The sequence below is a fragment of the Lissotriton vulgaris genome, chromosome 2_1 (genome assembly GCF_964263255.1).
Source record: "Lissotriton vulgaris chromosome 2_1, aLisVul1.2, whole genome shotgun sequence".
Lineage (NCBI taxonomy): Eukaryota > Metazoa > Chordata > Amphibia > Caudata > Salamandridae > Lissotriton > Lissotriton vulgaris.
In genome coordinates, this window is record NC_141687.1 from 390,241,026 (window position 1) to 390,263,394 (window position 22,369).

The 22,369-nt window shown below is 47.2% G+C and overlaps 1 protein-coding gene across 2 annotated transcripts in view; it reads right to left on the reverse strand.

Annotated features, from left to right (window-relative positions):
- The window catches only part of HYCC2 (hyccin PI4KA lipid kinase complex subunit 2), a 699,566-nt gene that overhangs the window by 242,845 nt on the left and 434,352 nt on the right, over nt 1–22,369 (reverse strand). For both annotated transcript variants that reach the window (XM_086955234.1, XM_086955235.1), the window contains exon 3: nt 9,281–9,359. In XM_086955234.1, the coding sequence (XP_086811360.1) occupies nt 9,281–9,331 (51 nt within the window). In that variant the 5' untranslated portion in view covers nt 9,332–9,359. The remainder of the gene's footprint in view (nt 1–9,280; nt 9,360–22,369) is intronic.

Below are 22,369 nucleotides of genomic sequence, written 5' to 3' on the forward strand. Positions count from 1 at the left end.
CATAAAAGTAAGTCATGTGATCTTCTTGCAGGTAAGCAGCTTCGCTTGCAGCTAAGGAAAGTTTGCACTTACATAAGGAGCTTAGGCAGTCAATACACAACCTTGACAGCGATACTAAAGAGGAGAAGGAAAATCAGGATGGTGTAATCCTAAAAAAAAATAATAATTAAAGGATGCAAGTATCTGGGATATCCAGTATTTAGCTATGTAAATATACTCTCTCTGAATACACTTACCCCTCACAAGTCTGCCTGAAGGCACCCTAATTTTATGGGGTGCTGGCCGGAATTCAAGGAGTACCTCTCCTGGTTCAATGAGAACTTCATTTAGCTTTTTTTTACAGGCTTTAGTACTGGTCTGTCAATGTTAGCTCACAAAGGAAATAAGCTTGATATTAAAAGTGCCATCCAGTGTTGGGGGGGGAAAAGATTTCTCTTTACCCAGTCCTGCGTCTTTAACAATACCAACAATGGGTGTTACTGAATGCATCTCTGTTTGGAGTTTGCTTGAGTTGTGAGACCTATTGTGGCAGTATTCACAATTAAGGAATTCCACGGGAAATGAATTACCATGCAATACATCTAACTGAAAATAATTTACGTAGAAAGCATGATACTGAAATTCTCGCATTACTCCATTCCTTGAAGTCCAACATAGATACACCCGGAACAGTGCTACTGAGATGAAAGGAAACGCAAAACATTTTTTAAAACATGTAGCCAATTAGGAAAGACCAGGGTGCCCAATGAGTGAATATACACTCTCAGGCTGGGCAGGTGGTTATTAATGTTTGTTTTATAGTCTGTGGGGAAACAATAACACACTTTGTATGAAATGGGTTCAATTAACTGAAAGGGAGGCAGATCTTTCTCTGTACAATACAAGATTTGAACTATGACTTTGTCTATATATTTATTTACAAATTTACAAGATCCAAAAAGTACATGAGTGCTTTACAACACAACAGTTACTACTGCATACAAGTAGCTTACAAAAGAAGAATTGCATGGATTAGGATACATAACATTTGAACCATTTACATGATTTTAAGACCACAATAACCCACATGAGCAAATGCCTGCAGAAAGTTAAACGTTATTCATAAGGCAATACGGTGACTGACAAACAAGCACTTACTAAAAGGAAAACAAGTGGATGCCATTTTTCAAGTCAACATGGCTACCATGACTAGACCCAGATGGAGAGGAAAAGAAAGTAGACGGTGAAAGTACAGCTAATGTCAGACAGAGCAAGCCTCTCTAACCGACAAGAACTGGACGTCTTCCCAGTCCGACCATTGAAAGAGCACACCAGGAGATAGATGTACAAGAGGCAGGTTGCATTCCACACCACACAGAAGAGGGCCCAACTGCACTACACCAAATGTCTCCAGACAACCTGTGAAGTTGGCTTCTTCTTACCCTGATAAAACGTAGGCAGCTGGCGTGGGCAGGGTGGGATGGAGAAGGCAGGGTTCTTCTGACAAGGTGTATTCTTATCGGAATTGCAAAATCATGTCTCAAGAAAATAGAATGAAAAAAAGATTTGGACGGAAAGATTCAACCACTAGTTGTGGCATGCTTCGTCATCGGCCAGTCTGTCCTACCATGGTAAGATCATACCAACATGGAGGTCTCAACCTCGTTGGGAGGTCAAAATACGTTTTTTTCTGGTCAGATTCTGGTCCAGTTTCTTACATAAAACAATGTTTGTGCAAACTCTGGATTTCCCTTTATGTTAGGGTACAGATTCTTATATAAAACAACCTTTGTATGAACCCAGGCTTTCCCTTAATTTTATGGTACACAAGGCTGAATTAAAAACACAGGAGGATGTTAACAGAAATCTAGGTCTCATACATCCTCTCTACTTCTCCTTTGCCAACATGTTTCTGCCTCAATAAGATCTCTCAAGGGTTGAGTCTAGGGCCTTCGTTTGAGCAGTCACAGGTACCCCTACTATTGTGTTCTTCAGTTACTAATTCATACATACATGTAAGAATAATTCTTATATGCCCATCCAACTTTAATTCACCTGTAAACAAGTATTCAATCATAAATCATCAATAATTAACCTATTCGTCAAGAGTTTCTGGTAAATTCATTAGCTTTTCTTGTCTTTCATACGTAACATTATCGACTATCATTGTCAGTGTATTATTAAGTGGTACACTTGTGACAACACTGCATACTGAGCACACGTGAACTGCAAACCCGTGAGCATGCACTGCTAGTGCACTTCCTCACCCTAATATTTGCAAAATCGCTCTCTACCTTGCCGCAGAACCCCCACCCCCCCCCCCGACTACTGAGGGAGCTCCAAATCGTTGTAATAATCTGGCTGAATTTTTCCAGCAAAAAATCCAATTGATCTGTTTGCCTTTTCTTTGCCCTCAGACTGAGTCTACGGCCATTAGTACGAGAGGCCTGCATCCTAAACTCCAGTGGTCTCTAGGGGAATTTCCTCTATTAGACGCTGACTCTTTGGATTCATATATTTCTAGGGTAACTTCGGGCTCCCCCTCTGACCCCACCCCTCCTCAGCATCTTTCTTTAGTCATTAGTTCCATCCGCCCTGTAATTCTGGACATCCTGAATTCTTCCATAGCCTCCGGTTTGGTACCCATTGCCTGGAAGTGTGCCCTGTTCAGAGCTCTCTTGGAAAAACCTAACCTAGATCATTCCAACTTGGCCAACTATCGGCACAAAGCGCCGGGACACTCCTTTGGAGTAGCCGTTGCGCTATAGAAAACCCATAAATAACATAACATAACATATCGTCCAATTTCTCTTCTTCCCTGACTGAGTAAGTTGATTGAGAAACACAAAAATACCATGCTTGTTGAGTATCTGGAAACAAACAACGTGCTCCACGACTCACAAACAGGATTTCGTCCTCAGCCCGGGACGCAGGTGGACCTCTTAGCAGTTACAGAGGAGGCAAGGAGATTACTGGACCAGGGTGGCACAGCAGCAATTATCCTTTTAGATCTCCGTGCCGCCTTTGACACTGTCGATCACAACATCCTGTCCGATCGTCTTAAAAATCTAGGAGTGACTAACCTTGTTCCAGTCCTTCCTCAGTGATCGCTTCTTTCAAGTCTTTGAGGTAGCTGACATGTCCAACTGGTTGCCTCTTAGTTGTGGGGTTCCTCAAGGTTCATCCTTGAGCCCCACGCTTTTCAATATTTATATGGCTCCCCTCGCAGAAATAGTCCATCCATTCGGCATAAAGATCATTACCTATGCAGATGACACTCAACTTATAGTGGCTTTAAATCACCCAAAGAGGTCATCCTGCACCCTAGGCCCTTGCCTAGAGGCAGTAGCAGAATGGATGGAACTCTCACATCTTAAGTTAAATCGGGACAAAACCGAGCGGATGCTCCTGGGCAACTCTCCGTCACCCAATTCTATTCTGGTGTGGCCAACCTGTCTTGGCCCTGCCCCAGCTCCAAAGGAGCAGATCAACAGCTTGGGCATGTGGCTCGACAGCTCTCTGCTACTTGTCATAATGCTACGGAAGATCCTTCCACTGCTCTCTTTCCAGACGAGAAGGATTATGGTACAAGCCCTCATACTTTCTCACCTGGATTATGGGAACGCTCTGTACCTGGGAGCCCCCCAGTCCACCATTCAGAAACTGCAAGTGATTCAGAATTGTGCGACCAGCCAACTCCTTCAGATTTCTCTGAGACACTCGGCGAAACTGGCACTAAGGAGCCTCCACTGGCTCCCAGTCTTGGCCAGGATAAAGTTCAAGACCATGTGCTTGGCTTAGAGCCATTCGGAAGACCGGTCCGGTCATTATTCACTCCTTTGTCACTCCCTATCAGCCCCCTAGGAATCTTCGTTCAAGCCTCGCATTCCTTGCCACTCAGAGGAAAACATGAAGAACCAGATGGGGCAGACGCTCTTTCTCCCTGAATGCTTCAAACCTCTGGAATTCCCTCCCCCCACCCTGCAGAAGGAAACAAATCTGTTGGCCTTCCGCAAGCTCCTTAAAACCCATCTCTTCAAGGCTACGCTCTAACTTGGTTGTTCCTCTGCCGCCCGGTCCAGAAGCGCTAGGAGGCCTCCGGGTAGCTACGCGCTATAGAAATTTAAATTCATTCATTCATACTATTGGGGTCAAACCTAGTAGTCACACAGGTGAATGAGCCCTCCTCACTTGTGTAGAAGACAAATAAATACATTTAAGTGGTATAAGCAGTCACGGCCGGCATGACTCGTCAGTGGGGGGGGGGGGGGGGGGGGGGGGGATTCATTTTAAATAAAAATTATATAAAAACGTACTTTCGGGGGGTCTGGTCCCGCGTCGCGTCGTCCGTCCTCAAAGGTAGCAGCCGCAGGCAGCCTCCCTTCACTCCCCTAAGCCACTCACAAGGCTGCCTGATTTTAATTGAGCACGGAGTCACTTTACATATAAGCAACCTCACCTGTGATCAAGGTTTATTGCGGAGCTGAAACACGTAAGGAAAAGAACTACGAGTATGTTGCTTTTATATTTACAAATAAATGCATGGCTGTTCCAGGAATTGGGCTTTGGAACCCTTCTTTTATATGTGTGTATATATATATATATATATATATATATATATATATATATATATATATATATATATATGAACAAACCAATCTTCGAAAAAACCACACTTCAGTGGACATGAAGACACGGACCCAATGGTTGCAGGCAAGGAGATTTTATTTAAAACCTCTCCGGTTACGCGTTTCGAGCAACTTGTGCTCTTGGTCGGCATTTCTTAGTGTTTGTCTGTCCGTTACATCCTTGAGTAGGAGTTGAGGGAGATCTTCAGCTCTGCTAGAATTTCAGGGGTCGTTGCGCTGGCAGGCGAATGCAGTCTTCTCGCCTCCGCCTCCAGTGACAGGAAAGCCGTGATCTGCCCTTGGAGTGGAGCCCCTCATCCCGGCCATGGCGGGCCGTTAGTAATGTCTATGAGCAAGAGCGCAAGCGCTTCGATGAGGGCTCACCACAGAGGCCCGAGCCTCCGGCTTCTTTTTTGGCACCCAAAGCAGAGTTGCGATTCCCTCCTGAGTGAAGAAAAGATAACGGACAGACAAACACTAAGAAATGCCGACCTACTCAAGGGTTTAACGCATCACTCGCCTTACAGGACTGCAAATCCCACAAGTCCTGGCGCTGGTAACTCCTCCCACTCAGGGCGGACAACGCCCATTGATCAAATTAAAATGTGTTTGAACATGTAAGGCGAGTTTGGCAGTTTCTTTCTTCAGTCCATGATTAAGGGGCGTGTTCAGGCCCCGAAACGCGTCTGACTTATCTTTTCTTCACTCAGGAGGGAATCGCAACTCTGCTTTGGGTGCCAAAAAAGAAGCCGGAGGCTCGGGCCGCTGTGGTGAGCCCTCATCGAAGCGCTTGCGCTCTTGCTCATAGATATATATATATATATATATATTTACATACATTCACACACACACACACACACACATATACATACATACACACACAATAAAAATGTTAAAGTGGTCCAGAATTTTACATATGAATGGGACTATTCTCTGTTTCTCTGTCCTTATGATTTTCAGTGAAGATAGCAGGATGGGTAGCCTCTTCAACACCTACAATCAAGTAATCAGGTGGTGCTCCGAGAGCAGTGGTTCTTAAACTTTTGAGCTCGGTTGTCCCCTACTAGTTGAAATTGAGGACCCACATGTGCAATTTATACGATTTGAAACTTAATACACTACAAATTCAGAAATTAGTATACTTCAAAAACACAAATTGTAAAACTGTCTATTTAATTCACAAATAAAGTATGCATAGATGTATATTTGATTTAATGGGAAGGTTGGAGCCTTTCAAAATGTGAGCTTTATTTCTAAAAGCTAAATTAATCTGGTAGAATCTAGCATATCAATATCTTTTTTGCTCCTAATGCGTGCTCTCTTTTTGTCAGCCCATACCAGTGTTGTAACTGATTCAAGCAAAAGAGACAATTAATGGACGGAATGCAGTACAAATCAAAACATTCACCCCCAGTCAAGAGATCTTGGTTAAATCCATCATTATTTTGCTCACCATGCCACCCCAGTTTAGACCTGACCCTATGCAAATCAGCCTTCACCCTGTGCCTCATGGGAACAGTCCAGCCCAAACTGCCAAGCCAGGTCCTCCCTGAATCGGAACCAAGCCTGGCTTGGCAGTTCGGGCTGGACTGTTTTCATGAGGCACAGGGTCAAGACTGATTTGCATATGGCTGGTTCTAAACTGGGGTGGCATGGTGAGCAAAAGTACGATGAATTTCACCCAGATCTATTTACTGGGGGTGAATGTTTGATTTGCTCTGCATTCCGTCCATCATCTTTGTCTCTTTTTTCGTTCTTGTCCAAAGCGCACCGGACATGTCCAGACCTTGGTCCCGGGCTCACTGTGCCACTGGATTTAAGCTAGCCAGGCTGATGAGGTGTGATTCCCCGAAACCGGTCCCAGGATGCTTGTTTGTGGTCCAGGGAGTTCCTGGCTTGGCAGTTAAGGCTGGACTGTTCCCATGAGGCACAGGGTCAAGACTGATTTGCATATGGCTGGGTCTAAACTGGGGTGGTATTGTGAGCAACACAATGATGGATTTTACCCTGATCTATTGACTGGGGGTGAATGTTTGATTTGCTCTGCATTCAATCCATTATCTTTGTGTCTTTTGTAAGTGATTCAAGAGCGTTTTTAAATGTTCGGTTTTCAAGGTTTTTTTTTATGTATGTACTACTAATATTTAATTTTTTAAACAGCTGAAGACCACAGAGCAGGTGTCTCGGTCCCCCAGGGGTCCACTGACCACAGCTTAAGGTTCAACGCACTAGAGCATCAATGTTGTCTCTTATACAGTGCAATATTTGATCTGTTGGTATCCCAATAAGAGAAACTGCAGAAACACCAAAGACTCTGAATCAAGACTGAGCCTAAAGCCAATAAACTCAAATCGCATTAGTTTGAGCCATCAGTGATAACATTGGCTGCTAATGGAGCAGAATATTATCCTCTGCAATATTTTCAAAGTGCACATGTTATGTTAGTAGTGTTTTGTACAGCGCTCGTTCACCAGTTGATTTCTTGGCGCTGGATCTAGAAAGTGCAGGAGAGTTTAACAGCTCAATTGTAAGCCTGAATGTACAACCACGTTTTAAGCAATTTAATTGGCCCAGAAATTTTGCAGACGTTTCCCCCTCATTAAATGCCAGCCAATAATCCAAAATCCTTTACCATAAAGCCCACCCATAAGTCTACAGTCAAGAAAAACAAAGAAATTTAGGATTGCGATCCATATGGACACGTATGGCGGCAAGGCTTCACATGCATGTCCATTCAGTCTGGCTACCTGGACCATAGGAGGCTATGGAGGATCTATAAATATCTAGTGTAAATAAGGACCAGTCTCTTCACCAATCACCAACAATCCTCCTTCCAGGATGTCCCTTTCATGATATCAGTTTGGTTTTGAGGTCAATTGGTAATCATTCACTGAATTACACCTGCACCCGATTTGTGCAATGTCTGTACGGCCTATACTTGAGCACGAGAGTGACATCCAAACATATGTGACCTCGGTAATACAGACTTTGAATGAAAGGGAAAGTACTTTTCACTTTCTGCTCGGCTTCTCTTTCAATCGACATTTTCTGAACAACGTGCTGCAGGGTTGCAAGTAAATGGTTAAAATGGGAAAGCCGCGGCAAGAGGAGTCGGGCAGACTGCAGAGGCTCTCGGCTGGGACATCCCACCACGGGCCGTTCCACCACGGACCTTAACCTGGGGTGTTCGGGGACACAGTGCGGCCAAAACTGCTCGATATACTAAAAGTAAACCTTTATTTTTATTTATTTTAAAGGTTTTTTATAGAGCTGGCTAGACCCGGAGATATCAAAGCGCTTTACATGAGCATCAGATCATAGTTACAGGTTACATCGTTACAAAGGTTACACAGTTATTAGAGCATGGCAACATAGTTACTTGGAAGGTCAAGATAAACAATAAGCAAGGGGAAAAGCAGGCAAGGGGAAAGATTCAGGGGAGGGGGAAGGAGCTGGGGAAGTAGACGGGTAATGAAGGTGGGAAAAGAGATGGGGAGGGTGAATGACACCGCATGGAAAGAGGAGGAGAAGGGCGACAGGGACACAAACCGGTAGACGAATCAAAGCAACGTCCAAAGTCCAGTAAGCTGTGATCCCAGGGGAAGTGGTATCACTTCCCTATCTCTGTTGCGGGAGGCTCCCTTTACGCAGTGGACTCTTTCAGAGGGGTCTCTGAGACTCCAAGGCCTACATATTGGATCCTTCCCCAAAAAGGGGAGAGGGATTGAGTGACATACCATTCCTCAGCTGTGAGTGGCTCCCTTGGCGCAGTGAGCTCTCTCAGCGGGTACGCTGAGACTCCAGAGTATAAATAATGGATCTTTACCCAACAAAGGGAGAAGGAGTGCTTAGTCAAAGGGCACAAAGGACAGGGGGCTAGGCAGACTAGCAGGCAAGGTGAGAGATTCAGGAAAGAGTGGATAGGAGCTAGGGAGGTAGATAAATGGAAAAAGAGTACTAAATGGGAACAAATTTAAATAATGAGTTATTATATAGCGCTTATGGAATCAGAGCACTTTACATGAGGGACAATAATGTTGCAATTTACATCAGTTAAAAGTTACAAAGTATCAAGAAAAGGATTTAAAGAACATAGGGGACAAAGTGAATGGAGCAGGGAAGGGTAATGGGATAGGGTGAAGGGGTAGGAGGAAGGTAGGAAGTAGAGACGAGGGGGAAAATTTGCCCAAGGTCCGGCTGGGTAAAGAGAAAATATGAGAAATGTCTTAAAACTATAAAGAACATAACACTACCTCTAGTAATGAATCGTGAGGAGCGTGCCACGTTTCTGAATCTAGGGCGGGCGTAAGACGCTCGAGGAAACTAACTGGGGGCGCTATCTCCCTGATGAGCAGAGGGTTAGTCAGTTGGGTTTTCCTGTTTCCACAGGGTTCGATTAACAAACTAGGCAGCAGCCAGTTTGAGACAAACTTAGGCCATCAAACTTAACGAAGATGCTGGTTGTACTTCAAATCAAGCATGGATCATTCAGTGGAGGAGTTCGGATTAAAAAAGGACAAAAAAAACCAAAACACATGAATCCTGTAACTGGCCCCAATCACATACGCAGAGAAAACGCTCTGCATGTAAGGCAGAAGTGTGCAAATCAATGCCCTGCTCGGGCGTGGGCGGGACGTGCCTAGCACGCGCCACCTTTAACCCCTCCCGCTTACCTTGAACTCGGAGAGCCATTCTTCCACCACGCCCCGCTCGGAGGCCAGCATCTTCTCAGGGCTTCCCCGCCTCTCTCACCTGGGGGAGAAAGAGAAACCAGACGTTCAGTGTGGAAGTGAAGGCCGGTCAACTAACACGAGCAGACCAGCGCGCTGCTCCTCAGTCAGCTCCCTCAAGTGGCTTCAGCAGAGTGAGTGGCATGCCAATAATTAAAAAGAAAAGTTTGCAAGTCATACAACTCAGTTCTGTAATGGTTCATTTATAACCGCTTGGAAGTTGCCGGCGGCGAGGGACTGGATTTCAGAGCGCAGGCGGGCACATTAGAGGAGGCCAATGTACCAGCCGTACATATCCGGTGCTTTCACCCGGGGCGGCGTGGAGGGAAGGCGCCTGCAACGAACGGGGAGCGCGGGGCGTGGTCACGGGCCGTGCCAGTTAATAACTTCGCTGGTTCTGCTGAATGGGATCTTACATCTGCGCGTCCTGAGAAGCTTCCAGACTCTTTATGAAGGAGGTCTGACAGCTGCCCAGACACGACGCCGCGCTGGCCAGGAAGCTCACCTTTACATACGGGCAGTTCCGAAAGGAGGCCACTGGGCAATGGGAAGGCAAAATGAACACCCATTGCTGACGCCAATAACTTGGGCTTTTACCTAGCGATGACACGCTCCTTCACATTTTCAAACACAGATCTTTAACTTCTCTCACAGCTTTTTAGTGTTTTAGCTAAGCTAACTAGGTTGCACCAGTCCTATTAGTGAGAGAGAATTCATGGGCATTCATTCTGCAACGTCCACCTGTCAGTTACTTACTATTTGTGGTAGGGAAGGCTGCACCGCTGCTGTTTTGTGAATCTTAGTGTAAAACTTTCAACTGTAAAAAAGGCAAAACGATTCACATTGCCAATGCTTATTTTAATGCAAGAGGTGAATAAATAAAGTGTGCCCTGGCAAAATATGCAAGCAGATGTAAGAAATATTATTATGTACGCAAATATAAGAAATTGTATTATTATTTGAGTTGGATGCCTACCCACCCCAAGGAATAACCACAACCCTTGTCAAGGTAACTCTCCAAGTCTCTAAATTAACCTGAGCTCAATCACCTGGAAGGTATGGCAAAGAGCAGACAGGCTTAATTTACACTAGGAGGTTAGAACAGTGTCTCAGTTGGCAGAAACCAATCAACAAGCACACAAGAGGCTGGTAGGTTTTCAGGGGGCACCTTTAAGGTGCCCTCTGGGTGTGTGTATTGGTAAATCCATCAATGGAATCTGTGTGGGTTTATCAATTCAAGATATTGGATACCAAACATCCCTATTTTCAGTGACGCCATCATGTACCTGGGAAACTCATTTTTTCACCAGTGTCCAGCACGTTTTAAAATGGCTTCCCTGTCCACTTGCACGCGCAGTAATAAGACATACCAGCACAGGTCAGTCCTATACAGGTATGCCCTCACATGTAATATTCTGCCTTAGGGCTGTCAGTCCAACTGCAGGGGTAACTTAAAAATATCACATGCAATGGTAGGGGGCATGGCACACAGGGATGTAGGACAAGAATTTTTTTCACTTTTGTCTGCATGAAGACTCGCAGTCTGCAAAGGCAGCCTTGCGTGTACTTGGTGAGGGGACCCTTACAGTGGCACAATTCGTGCTGCCGCCTTTAGGGGCCCTCGTTAGAACGTCAAGCAGTAGGTACCAGGGGTACAATTTACTAGGGACTTGCAGAGGTTGCAAAAGATTTTGACAATTGGGGGAACAATTGAATATTTTTAGGGAAAGAACACTGGTACTGGTGATCTGGTTAGCAGGAATCCAGTATACATCAGTCAAAGCTGCATCAAATACTAGGGAAAAAGTGGGGGGTACTCCCAACAAGAACCCAGGTCCCTACATGGGGCAAGACTGAGCGCTCCGAAATTGCTACTGAAAGCAGTGTGAGTTCTCCTACTTCCTCTGACCGGGTCATAAAGGTGTTCAGTAAACATGCTCAAGCAATCTTTAGCCTCTCTGTAGAGGACAAAGTGAAGGTCACATTTGTGCCATTCGGAATTACAATTATAGAGGAAAGTGTGTGAAGGAGACACATAGCTGTTGAGCTATTGACAGTGAAGTATTTGAGGTATAAGGGTCAACAAATTGATAGACAAGCCAACAGCCTGCTAAAGAAAAACAGTGGTTCTGTCGGGAATATCACCTGATGTGTGATCGGTACTTAATCCTTTGAAAAAGTATGCTTTTAGTCATATAACGAAGTAACACACCAAGGGAAGAAACTATTTCTGTCAAAACAACTAAATTCCTTTACTTGGTATTTTCTATATATACAAATCAATAAGCGGCTGTCAAAATAAAAAAAGACATACAGCGAATAAGCCAATGGCCGACACTCCAGCTCACTTCAATAGATAGTGATCTGTTATGCACAACCAAGCGGCATCGGACGAATGAGGACGTCTATGTTTCTTATTGAATGTAATCGATCGCCTTGGTGGCGACCCCCTCCATTGATTCCACGGGCTGGTGAGGAAAGATTTTTGATTCTAACAGATCACTATCTATTGAATTGAGCTGGCGGTGCCGGCTGACACCTCCCTGAACATTGCGACAAAGTTGGATTCACATTTAGTAGGACCTGAAGTCGTTTGGCTGTCACCCTCCCCATGTCCTGATGAAGATCCGCCTCTGATGCACTTTAATCAGCACAATCTTTAAGGGTCGAAACGTTGACGTTGTTATCTTCATGAGCCCACGCAATTCCCTGACTTGAACAGAGAATCGTGTCTTCTGTTGGGGCATATGCACTGAAATGTGGACTCGCATGTTAAATATTTTTGCTGTGTGTTATATATGTTTTTTAAGCCACCCCTGTACAGCACTCAGTCGCAATATCACAAAAAGTCACTACCTGTACCACACAACCACTGGCTCATTCGCCGTATGTGTCTTATTTGTTTTTGACAGCCGCTTATTGATTTGTGTGTATATATATATATATATATATATATATATATATATATATATATATATATACATATATATACATAAATACCAAGTAAAGCATAGGTCTTCAAACTGTGGGGCGCGCCCCCTGGGGGGGCACGCACTTCACCCCACATTGTTGCTTCCAGGCGCGAGACGTGCATCACAGCCCGGGCTGCTGCAGCTCCAGCTGCTGGGGGCTCGGGTGAGAGTGTCAAGAGTCATAAGTCTTTAAAGGCCACAGGCACGACGATTTCAGGGAGGGGGTGGGGGGGGGGGGGGTAATTCTCATGGTCATGGAGATGCAGGGGCTCTAAGAAAGGGCGGAAAACAACAAAGCCTCATTAACGCGTAAATGGTCTTTTAAAGACCTGTGAAGTACTTGGGTGCGGCTGGCAGCTCCAAAACTGTCTATGTGTGTGCCCAGTAGGTTGTCTCAGGCAGGGCTGACATACACGACAGGTGGGGTGTGGGGGGGGGAGGCATGCTGAAGCTTTTTGACCCCATGGGTGTTATGCGCCTGTAAAAAACCATGGAGCATATTTACAAGCCCCTTGCGCCACATTTGCATCACTTTTAACATAGAAAAAGTGACGCAAAGGGCTTGTAAATCTGCCCCCATGTGCATATTTATATACCTTTGTAAACTGATTAAAGAGGATGTTTGTTTTCTGGTTCCAGAACCCCCTGTGCCCCCACTCTGCCTATTCCTTACATTTTACTGCCTTAATGTGAGAATGCATTTCATGAAAAGGAATATAAAGTAGGGTTACCAAAATAAAAATGCTAGCCATGTGCTGTTTAAAGACCCTGCAAAGGCCTTGTCTTGACACTAAATAAGGTTATAAATAAAATAGTATGTATTCATTTGTAATGTGATGTTTCAATCTTTGTTCCCTTTAATAATAAGTCATAGATCATTCAGGCAGCTTTAGAACACAATTAAAAATGCTTTCTATATTTTTTGTTGTGCTAAGTGTGCACAGATCAGTGCTGAAAATAGGCTTTAGGGGACTGCTTACATTTGTATCTTCTGGGACATTATTATAATGAGCTGGCAACCCTAATCGCAAGACTGGAAGTTTATTGCAGGATGAGTACAATATTTATTTCCTCCACCCTCGATCCCTGGACCTTGAATAATGCCATAAAAGCAATAGTTGAACTTATATCTGAAACCCTATGCCAAGCCTCAATAACATGCTGAGTAACTCAACTGTGTCTGGGAATGCACCCTGCATTCAGACAACTCACTCCTCATCTCGTCCTTCACTTTCACATTCACCCTGCACTCACAGGGATCACAATGTACTCACGCTGATCACTATGCACTCAACCCACCCTCTCACCCTGTACTCACAATGACCACACTGCACTTATGCCACGCACCATGACATTTCACCGTTCTCCCTAAACTTACCTTGCGGTCACATGAGCACACTGCACACTCTGCACTCATAATGATCACTCTGCACTCACAATACTCTTGCGCTGTTTACCCTGTATCTCAACATGCAATCACGTTTTCACCCTGTACCTCACCCTACAGTCACACAAGCACACTACTGTGTTGTATTTGTATAGCGCGAACAGTAACCAGTAAGCATCCCTGCGCTTGTACTCCTACCACAAGGGAACCCCTCCTGGCTTTTCCTTGTGAGGTGTCCACTCCTGGGCATCCCATGGTGAAACTAGGCATCCCTTGTGTATCGGGGGCCGTTGTGGAGACTAAGCAAGCTATTGCCCAGAGTTGCAGCGTGGGGCCCATGCTTAGATTCGGCACTGAGGTGAGAATATCCGGTCAGAGGAATTTAAGCCCGATCTCGCCGAGGCGGGAATCGAACCCTGGTCCCTGGCCAGCGCTCTGCATCAAGGTCTGCCGCTCTAACCATTGAGCCACACTTCTCCCACTACTCACCCTGCTCATGCGACACTTCACTCACCTGTCCCTCTCACATGTGCAATCAGTGTTTTGGCCAGCCCTGGCTGGGAATCTTAGCCCCCCCCCCCCCCCCCACCCCCGAAGTTCTGTCTAGTTGCGCCCCATGTAGCTTCCCACGTCGGAAGTACGTTTCACTGCAAGGAGTTTACAACAGTTACATCCTTCCTGAAGATTCCATTCTCTGGCAGGTAAGAGTGGAGAGCTTTTTGTACTATTTTACTATTTTTTTAAAGCCTCGCTCCTTTCCCCTTCGTCCCAATATTAGTGGGAACGTTGGATATTTCAAGGAGGAGTGGATTTGGCATTAATGCCATGGGTGCTGCCTTTGGTTCTGGGGACCCAGGTTCGAGTCCTCGGTTCGGCTCAACATTGTGTGATCCTGGGTAAAATCACTTAATTTACCAGTGACTTACGAAAAATGAATTTGACCTTGATTAAAGTCGTTGGTGCTTGTTTAACATGTTACAATCCCTAGAGCGGAGTCCATAAGTCAAATATTGTGAAGTGTGCCTACCATCTGTCCTCGCTTCTTTCGTAGACCAAATTTAAATGTTTTCTTGTGCAGCTATTTCTGAAGCTTTAGAAGGTGATCTTCTTTATAAGCCAACTATACTAACAAATTGACTCTTGATGCTGCTAGAGAATAAAGATGTATATATCCTCTTGAATCACTTATATTATATGTGTATGATGTAAATGTCCCCTAGGCCTTCTTGGAAAACTGCGGCTGGCCTCCTACTGACATGGCAACACCTGGCCATACTCCACATAATCATGGATTTTTCAATTGTGTCAGAAAGCATGTTTTGTGGAACTTCTTTTTCTGATATCTTGTTTAGGGGCAACGATGTGGCACAACAGCCGGAGCTGATGACTGAAGAGCTGGGAAACCAGGTTCAATTCTTGATGTCTGCTCAACATCCTGTGATTCTGGGCAAATCACTTAATCTCCCTGTGCTTACAAAAAATAAATGTGTGCTTGTGTAATGTACAAGATGCTCCTGTAAAGCGCTCCAATACCTTTAGGTCATGTTCACCCTTTATAAAACTACAAAAAATATATTGCAAAATGTTGTGAGCACTCCCGTTTCCAGGCACTGCTCAAGACTGGAAGTGGAGCACAACCCAAGGATGACAGAAGCAAGAATCCATCCACATATTCTCTTTGTGGAGAAAAACATGCACTCCCACACTTGTTTTTTGGGAGTGTTTTTGCTAATCTGTCCTAAATTTTGTGTTTTATGTGAAAAATAAAGCACCAATGTAATTTTTGGTGCAATTTTTTTTCTTGGAGACTTTTCATTTGAACTTTAGAATAAGCACATGCACTACAAAAACTTCAGTTTACTAAACACTCTTACTTTAATATTATTTGCCCTATACAACCTGGGCTCTGCAGGAGGGAATGGCCATCAATGGCCTTCAATGATGCAGATTACCAGCTTCCAGAACTTTTTTGTCAGTTGGTAGTGGCGGGGGAAGGGGGGGGGGGGCTCAACGTCTAAAAAGGTTTAGATGAGGGGGCTTGGCCGACTAAAGTTTGAAGACCTCTGAAGCAAAGGAATTTAGTTGTTTTGACAGAAATTGTTTCTTCTTTATATGACTAAAAGCATATTCTTTTTAAAGGATTAAGTACCGATCACACATCAGTTGATATCCCCGACAGAACCACTGTTTTTCTTATGCATACTTACTCAGGTTCTGAGGGTTACCCCATTATGTTTAAAAGCCAATAGTCTGGGTTGGCTCTAAGAGCTTGCACACAAACCAAGTCTTGAGAATGTGTGGCAGGTAAATTATGCAACAGTCATTCAACAATATAAGAAAGTCTTTTCAAAATTACAAAAGATGTATTTATTTGACATACAGAAGCAATATTTTTCTTAGTACATCAGAAAATATCACTGCATTGAAAAGTATTCACTGAAAGTTATATTTTTAAAATATTTACTTAAAAACTTTCATGCCTCCTGTCCTGACAACTATGCCATTTGTGAACTAACTGGTAACTTAGTTGTCATGGGCATCTGATACATGGCCTACAGTCTTATTATAGGTGGAGTAACATTTTAGTCTATTAAATCAAACACAAAAGGGGTTTTACACAGCACATATCCTGAACTTGCATATTTCAAGTCACTCTCATATGCAATAATGAAGAAAAAAGAGGCACAGTGAAGTTAAATATTTGCCTAAGTTCAAACAATTTGGTCAAGCAGGGATATTGTTCCCAGTCTTTTTGACTTCACATTGTGCAATTACGGAACTAGATGGTATCTTATTCTCTCTTCTGTTTTATATCAAATGCTAATGCTAATCTTAATTCTTGGCCCAATAACTTATAGTGCGGATGGCAGGCAAAAGTCACTTGAAAGCTCAGCTCGTTTTGGTGTTGACCCAAGAGGACCTCAAGGTAAGCCAGAGGCAGGAACTGCCTCTAGCAGCTCGCCACCCCCCTCTACAAAGTGTTGACAGTGGCAAAGAAAAAAGTGGTTTTGCAATTCTGGTGAAGAGGAGGAGTGTTGCTGCTGTCCTTGGCGATCCTTGGAAATTTTCAGGTCATTTGTATTGTGGAAAGAACTGATTGGACTGTTACTGCAAAGGTTATGAGGAGTGCCACATCCAGAAGAGCATACCTTGGGATTAATCCCTGAACTAACAGTATTGTCGCTCGGACTGAAGAGCAGGGAAGCCATGCCTAATGAGCAGGCCACGGCACAACTCTGTTTAAAATGTCAAAGGGCTAGGGGGGGCGTGGCTAGCAGCCTAAGATGGTGGCAGCTTAGAGGGCGAGCTCCGCGGTTGAAGCGGCCTCCAGACCTATCCGAGCATTAATCCGAAGCAGAATTTTACCTGGCGGGCAGGGACTGAAGCCCGGGACCGGGCGGCACGCCCGACGGCAAACAGACCGAAAATCCGACGGCGGGAAGTCAAGTTACTCGACTCGCCCGCTCTGGCCTTGGGAGGACATAGGAGCCAGGGGCCTGCCTGGTGTGACGGGGCCGACAGGAAGTGCTGCGGAGTCGGCGTGGAGGTGCCGGAAGCGGTGGAACACCAGGGACGCGAGCGGTGAACAGCTCAGAGTGGCCGTCAACGCGGCGGTGCCCGGCGAGAAGGAGAGTGCCTTGCATTGACTACAGCCCGGTGAGTGAAGGGGCGAGCTAGACCTCGGCTTGAGGGCGGCCGGACCCGTCCCGTCGGAACCCGGGGGCGCCATCTTGCCTCCCGATCACCGGAGGGCCCAGGCCTCGGCATTGCCGGGGTGTTGAAATTGCCGACCCGGCGTTAATGACAGCAGTCACTCGGACAACGGAGGGCCTGGCACTGGGGACACCAACATCCTGAGAGGGGCACGGGGCGGCCACTGGGGCGCTGGAAAACGGCCGCGCGGCGGAGGCGGCACCACAACCTGCCTGTCTGTGCCGGCCACCCGGTGCGCCCGCACCTTCACCTAACCGGCTGAGAAGCGGAGCTGCGGGGCCGCCGAAAATACGGAAGAGGCTCTCGATTCACTGGGTATCCTCTCTGATACATGGACTGGTGGGCACGCCCTTGGACGCGGCTGGCACGTCACGACTGGGGTCGGGAGGCATCAAGAACTGCACAGAGCCGAGGGGGGCCAAGGAGTGGGTCAGTTGGGACAGTATCCTGAGAAGGCGGACACGCGCGCCACCCACCTCACGAGCAAACTCCGCACCCTCAGTGACACAGGTCCGCGGGTCCGGCGGACCACACAGCAACACAACCTCATCAGCTAACCGCACCGAGGGACCCGGGGACAGGGTCATTGACAATAGCTCCTTTGGCCGGCCGCACCTGAGGGCATCCACCGGGACTCCATCTGGGTAGACATAGCCTCCTGTCTGCTCGGCTCACGGCGATCATCTAGAGACAACTACGGAGGCCATGGCGGGCAAAGGCCAGAAGGGAGGCAATGCACAAGCACGTCTTGAGAGGTATGCGTTTGAAAAGCCGTCCGCCTCCCCACCAGATACCAAAGCACAGGCGAGCAAGACGACCGACCAAAAGGGGGAAAAGAAAGCAACCCTTGAGGACGTTATGCGAGCCCTGACGCAAGTTCAGGCTACAGTGGGATCGATCTCAACGGAAATAACCCTGATAAGAGCAGACTTCCACAAGATGTCCGAAAAAGTATCGTCCATAGAGGTGGTGACCAAATCTTTGGTGGAAGATGTCTCGGAACTCCAGATCAATGTGGAGCGAATCTCGAACGAAAACAAAGACCTGCGTGCAAAACTGGATGAGCAGGAAGGGCGCTCAAGGCGGAACAACATCCGCATTATAGGGGTTCCAGAGTCGGAGGACACGAGAGCAATGGACCTCTACGTGGAAAACTTGATCGTACAAGGACTCAAACCCAAGGGCTTGTCCACCTTTTTCTCCGTGGAAAGGGTACATCGGGTCCCGGGAGGAAGACCGAAGCAAGGCGCAGCACCGCGGCCGATTATTGCTCGTCTCTTCAACTTCAGAGACAGGGATGCGATCTTGCAAGCGGCTAGAAACTCACCTCCAGTTAAGATCCAAAATTCAACCCTGGCGTTCTTTCCAGACTACACGGCGGAGGTCGCACGTAGAAGGAGGACATTCTTTGAAGTCAAAAAGGAACTAAGGGCGAGAGAACTCCCCTATGCCATGCTATTCCCAGCCAAGTTGAGAGTGGTGGCAGACAACAAAACTTGGTTCTTCGACACGTCGGAGGCTGCACATGACTGGCTAGAAGGATGGAGACAAACGGACCCACCGCGCCGCTCCGCACGACCAAATAAACACCGCGCAAATGGATCTCGTGCGGGCTCCCAAGCGCCCGGAGGGGACCTGGATCCACACTCCCCACTGAGTGAGGCACATGACACTGAGAACAACGATGAACAATGACTTCCCGGGCTTAATGGCCTAGAACAAAGGTACTGTTGAATGGGCTGGCCGTCAAGGACACCGGGCGGAGGTCCTCCGTGGACATGGAGGGAGGCCGCCGACTCCGGAGAGTCCCTCACCCCGACGAGCAAGTACTGTGTTTGGGGTTCGGGTCAGGCACTCTGCTAAGTTGGGGGGGCGGGCAGTTTTGGGTCCGTCAAGCAGGGGGGCAGGGAGGGGTGGAGTTGGGGAGGGGGGGGGTTTGGTTCTTTTGACTTGTTTTTCAGATGTAGATTGGTACTACGGGATACACACATTACGTAAGGCGAGCGCATGTCAAGGTCTTAAATCTCACTTTATATGGGACATGGATTTTCTCTACCACGAAAGCAATGGCACACAATACACGGTATGACATGAGGAGGGGGGAACCTGAGACAGGACCTGTGGCGCCTCTACAGCTTATGTCTTGGAACGTCAGAGGTCTGGGAGACAAGGTCAAACGAGGGTTGGTGTTACACAGTATAAAGAGGCTCAGCCCGGCCCTGGTCCTACTGCAGGAGACACACCTCACAGGCACAGCCACACATGCCTTGGACAGGAAAGGCTACCGGATGATTGCCCATTCGGAATTCACGAGGGGGTCCAGGGGGACAGGAATATTAATGCACCGATCCTCCAAATTCATACTCCACTCCACGAAGGTAGACACACAGGGGCGCTTCGCAGCGGCACTTGGGCAGTGGGAGGGGAGGCGGCTAAATGTGATCTCAGTATACATTCCACCGGCACTGCACACGCTAGTTCTCCTAGAATTGGGTAAATTTCTGTTGGAACTCCCAGAAGGCGACCTCATAATAGGGGGGGATTTTAACGCAGTAGCACACAATACGCTAGATAGGTTCCCATCACGAACACAGGCTCCAGGGCCCTCCCGGCTACATGATTTCCTAGAAGCGCAAGGCCTGATAGACCTATGGAGGCGCCTACACCCGACAGACCGTCACTACACTTATCATTCGGCGGTCCACGACAGTCTGTCGCGGATCGACTATTTTCTTACCCCGGGGCAGGGACTCCTTACTGTCGACGATGTGCAGATCAAACCAAGGGGTGTCTCGGACCATTCCCCGTTGACACTGACCCTCTCCAACCCGGAGCGGTCCCAAAAGCGCATATACCCGATATACCCGGGCTACCTTAGGGTCCCACAGGTGACCAAAGCTCTTAAAACAGCGACAAGATGTTATCTCGCAGAAAACACTGGTTCGGTCTCATCCCCGTCGATTTTATGGGAAGCATATAAAACGGTACTCCGAGGCCAAGCCATCTCCACTATCACGAATTATAAGCACACCCAGAAAATAGAACTGCTAGACCTGGAGGACAGACTTGCCGAGGCGAACGAGGTTCATATGGCTGACCCCACCGGGGACACGCTCCACACACTACAACTGTGTCAGCAGCGCCATGCTGATCTCCTGCGACGCAGAGTGGTTGAAAACATAGCAGCCACTACGAATAGGGTGTACGAGGTAGGAGATAAGGCAAGTAAGCAAGCAGAGGAGTATCTTACAGTTGAAAGACGATGCGGGGGCGATGCACACCCGCCCCGCCCGGATAGTCGAACTCCTGGCCGATCATTTCCAGAAGGTATATACCTCTGAAATAGAGGTTACACGGGAAATGGCGGAGGTAGCGCTAGTGGGAGTGCCCACCCGAACCCTGTTGCCAGACAATGAAGAGGACCTGGAAGCAGACTTGACGACTGAGGAGGTGCAATCAGCTATAGCGGCACTACATCCAGGAAAAGCCGTGGGTCCCAACGGGATTCCGATTGAGTGGTATAAAACCATGTCGGAATCGCTTTCGACACCACTACTCAACATGTATTTAGATAGCTCAGAGCGAGGATATCTACCGCCTGATCAATGCATGGCCACCATTGTGGCGATTCCGAAGCCGGGCAAGCCCCCTGAGGACTGCGGTTCTTACCGACCGATCTCCCTCCTCAATGCTGAAAGCAAAATCCTGGCAAAATTATTGGCCAACAGGCTGTTGCCTCACCTTAGTCACCTTATCCATCCGGACCAGTCGGGATTTATGCCGCACAGAAGTACGGCGCTGAATCTCAGACGCCTGCATGGTGTCATGGCAAGGGCCCCGTTGCTGACAACTGATGCAGCAATCCTCTCGTTGGACGCCAAGATGGCGTTCGACTTGGTGGAATGGAGATACCTTTTTGCAGTCCTACAGCATATGGGCTTCGGGCCAAAATTCATAGCATGGATCAGGCTCCTGTATAGTGCTCCCACGGCGCGAGTGACGGCCAATGGACATCTCTCAAGAATCATTACATTGGCAAGGGGCACGAGACAAGGTTGCCCGCTCTCACCGCTACTATTTGCCCTGGTACTCGAGCCATTGGCCACGATTATTAGGACCACGCCGCTACTGCGTGGCATTCCCTGGGGTGAGGGGGGGGAAGACAGAGTGTCCTTATATGCGGACGACATGCTAATATACCTTGAGAACCCGGCAGAGGGGATTCCAGTGTTGCTGGCATTGTGTGAACGGCAGGGAATAGCCTCAGGTTACAAGATTAATTGGATGAAATCGGTGATCTATATGCTGCATGGGACCCCGCCATGTCTGGGGGCGGATTGCCCCTTGGTGGTGGAGACAGTCTCCTTTCGATATCTAGGGATTAGGATCACGCGAGATCATGTAACTTTTCAGGATTTGAACCTCAGGCCACTGCTCGACAGGTTGAGGGCGGACGTGCGCCACTGGAAGACACTCCCGCTGACGTTACTGGGGAGAGCCGCACTTTTCAAGATGATGGCGCTGCCCCGGTTCCTCTATGTTTTGGAAAACACGCCGGCACTGGTCCCACCTTCCTTTTTCAAACAGATAGCGGGGCAACTGTCCGGCCTATTGTGGGGAGATAGACCGGCGAGGGTAGCGCAGGTGAAGCTGATTAGGGACTGGTACAGTGGGGGGATTGCACTCCCAAATCTGGAGCTGTACTACTGGGCAGCACACCTCAAGGTGATTAACCAATAGTTGCATGCGCCGCAGGAAGATCCGGCATACTTGGCGGACAGACGGCAGCTTGGCACTACTACACTACTTGCCCCGCTTTACAACAAGGGCCTGACGGCGAAACTGATCGGCCCGACTAAACACACTGTAACTTTATGGCATAAAGCTCAATCCCGTCTGAAATGGGGGGGGGGGGGTGATTACACAGCTTACACCCTTATGGGACTCTAGGGCACTGGG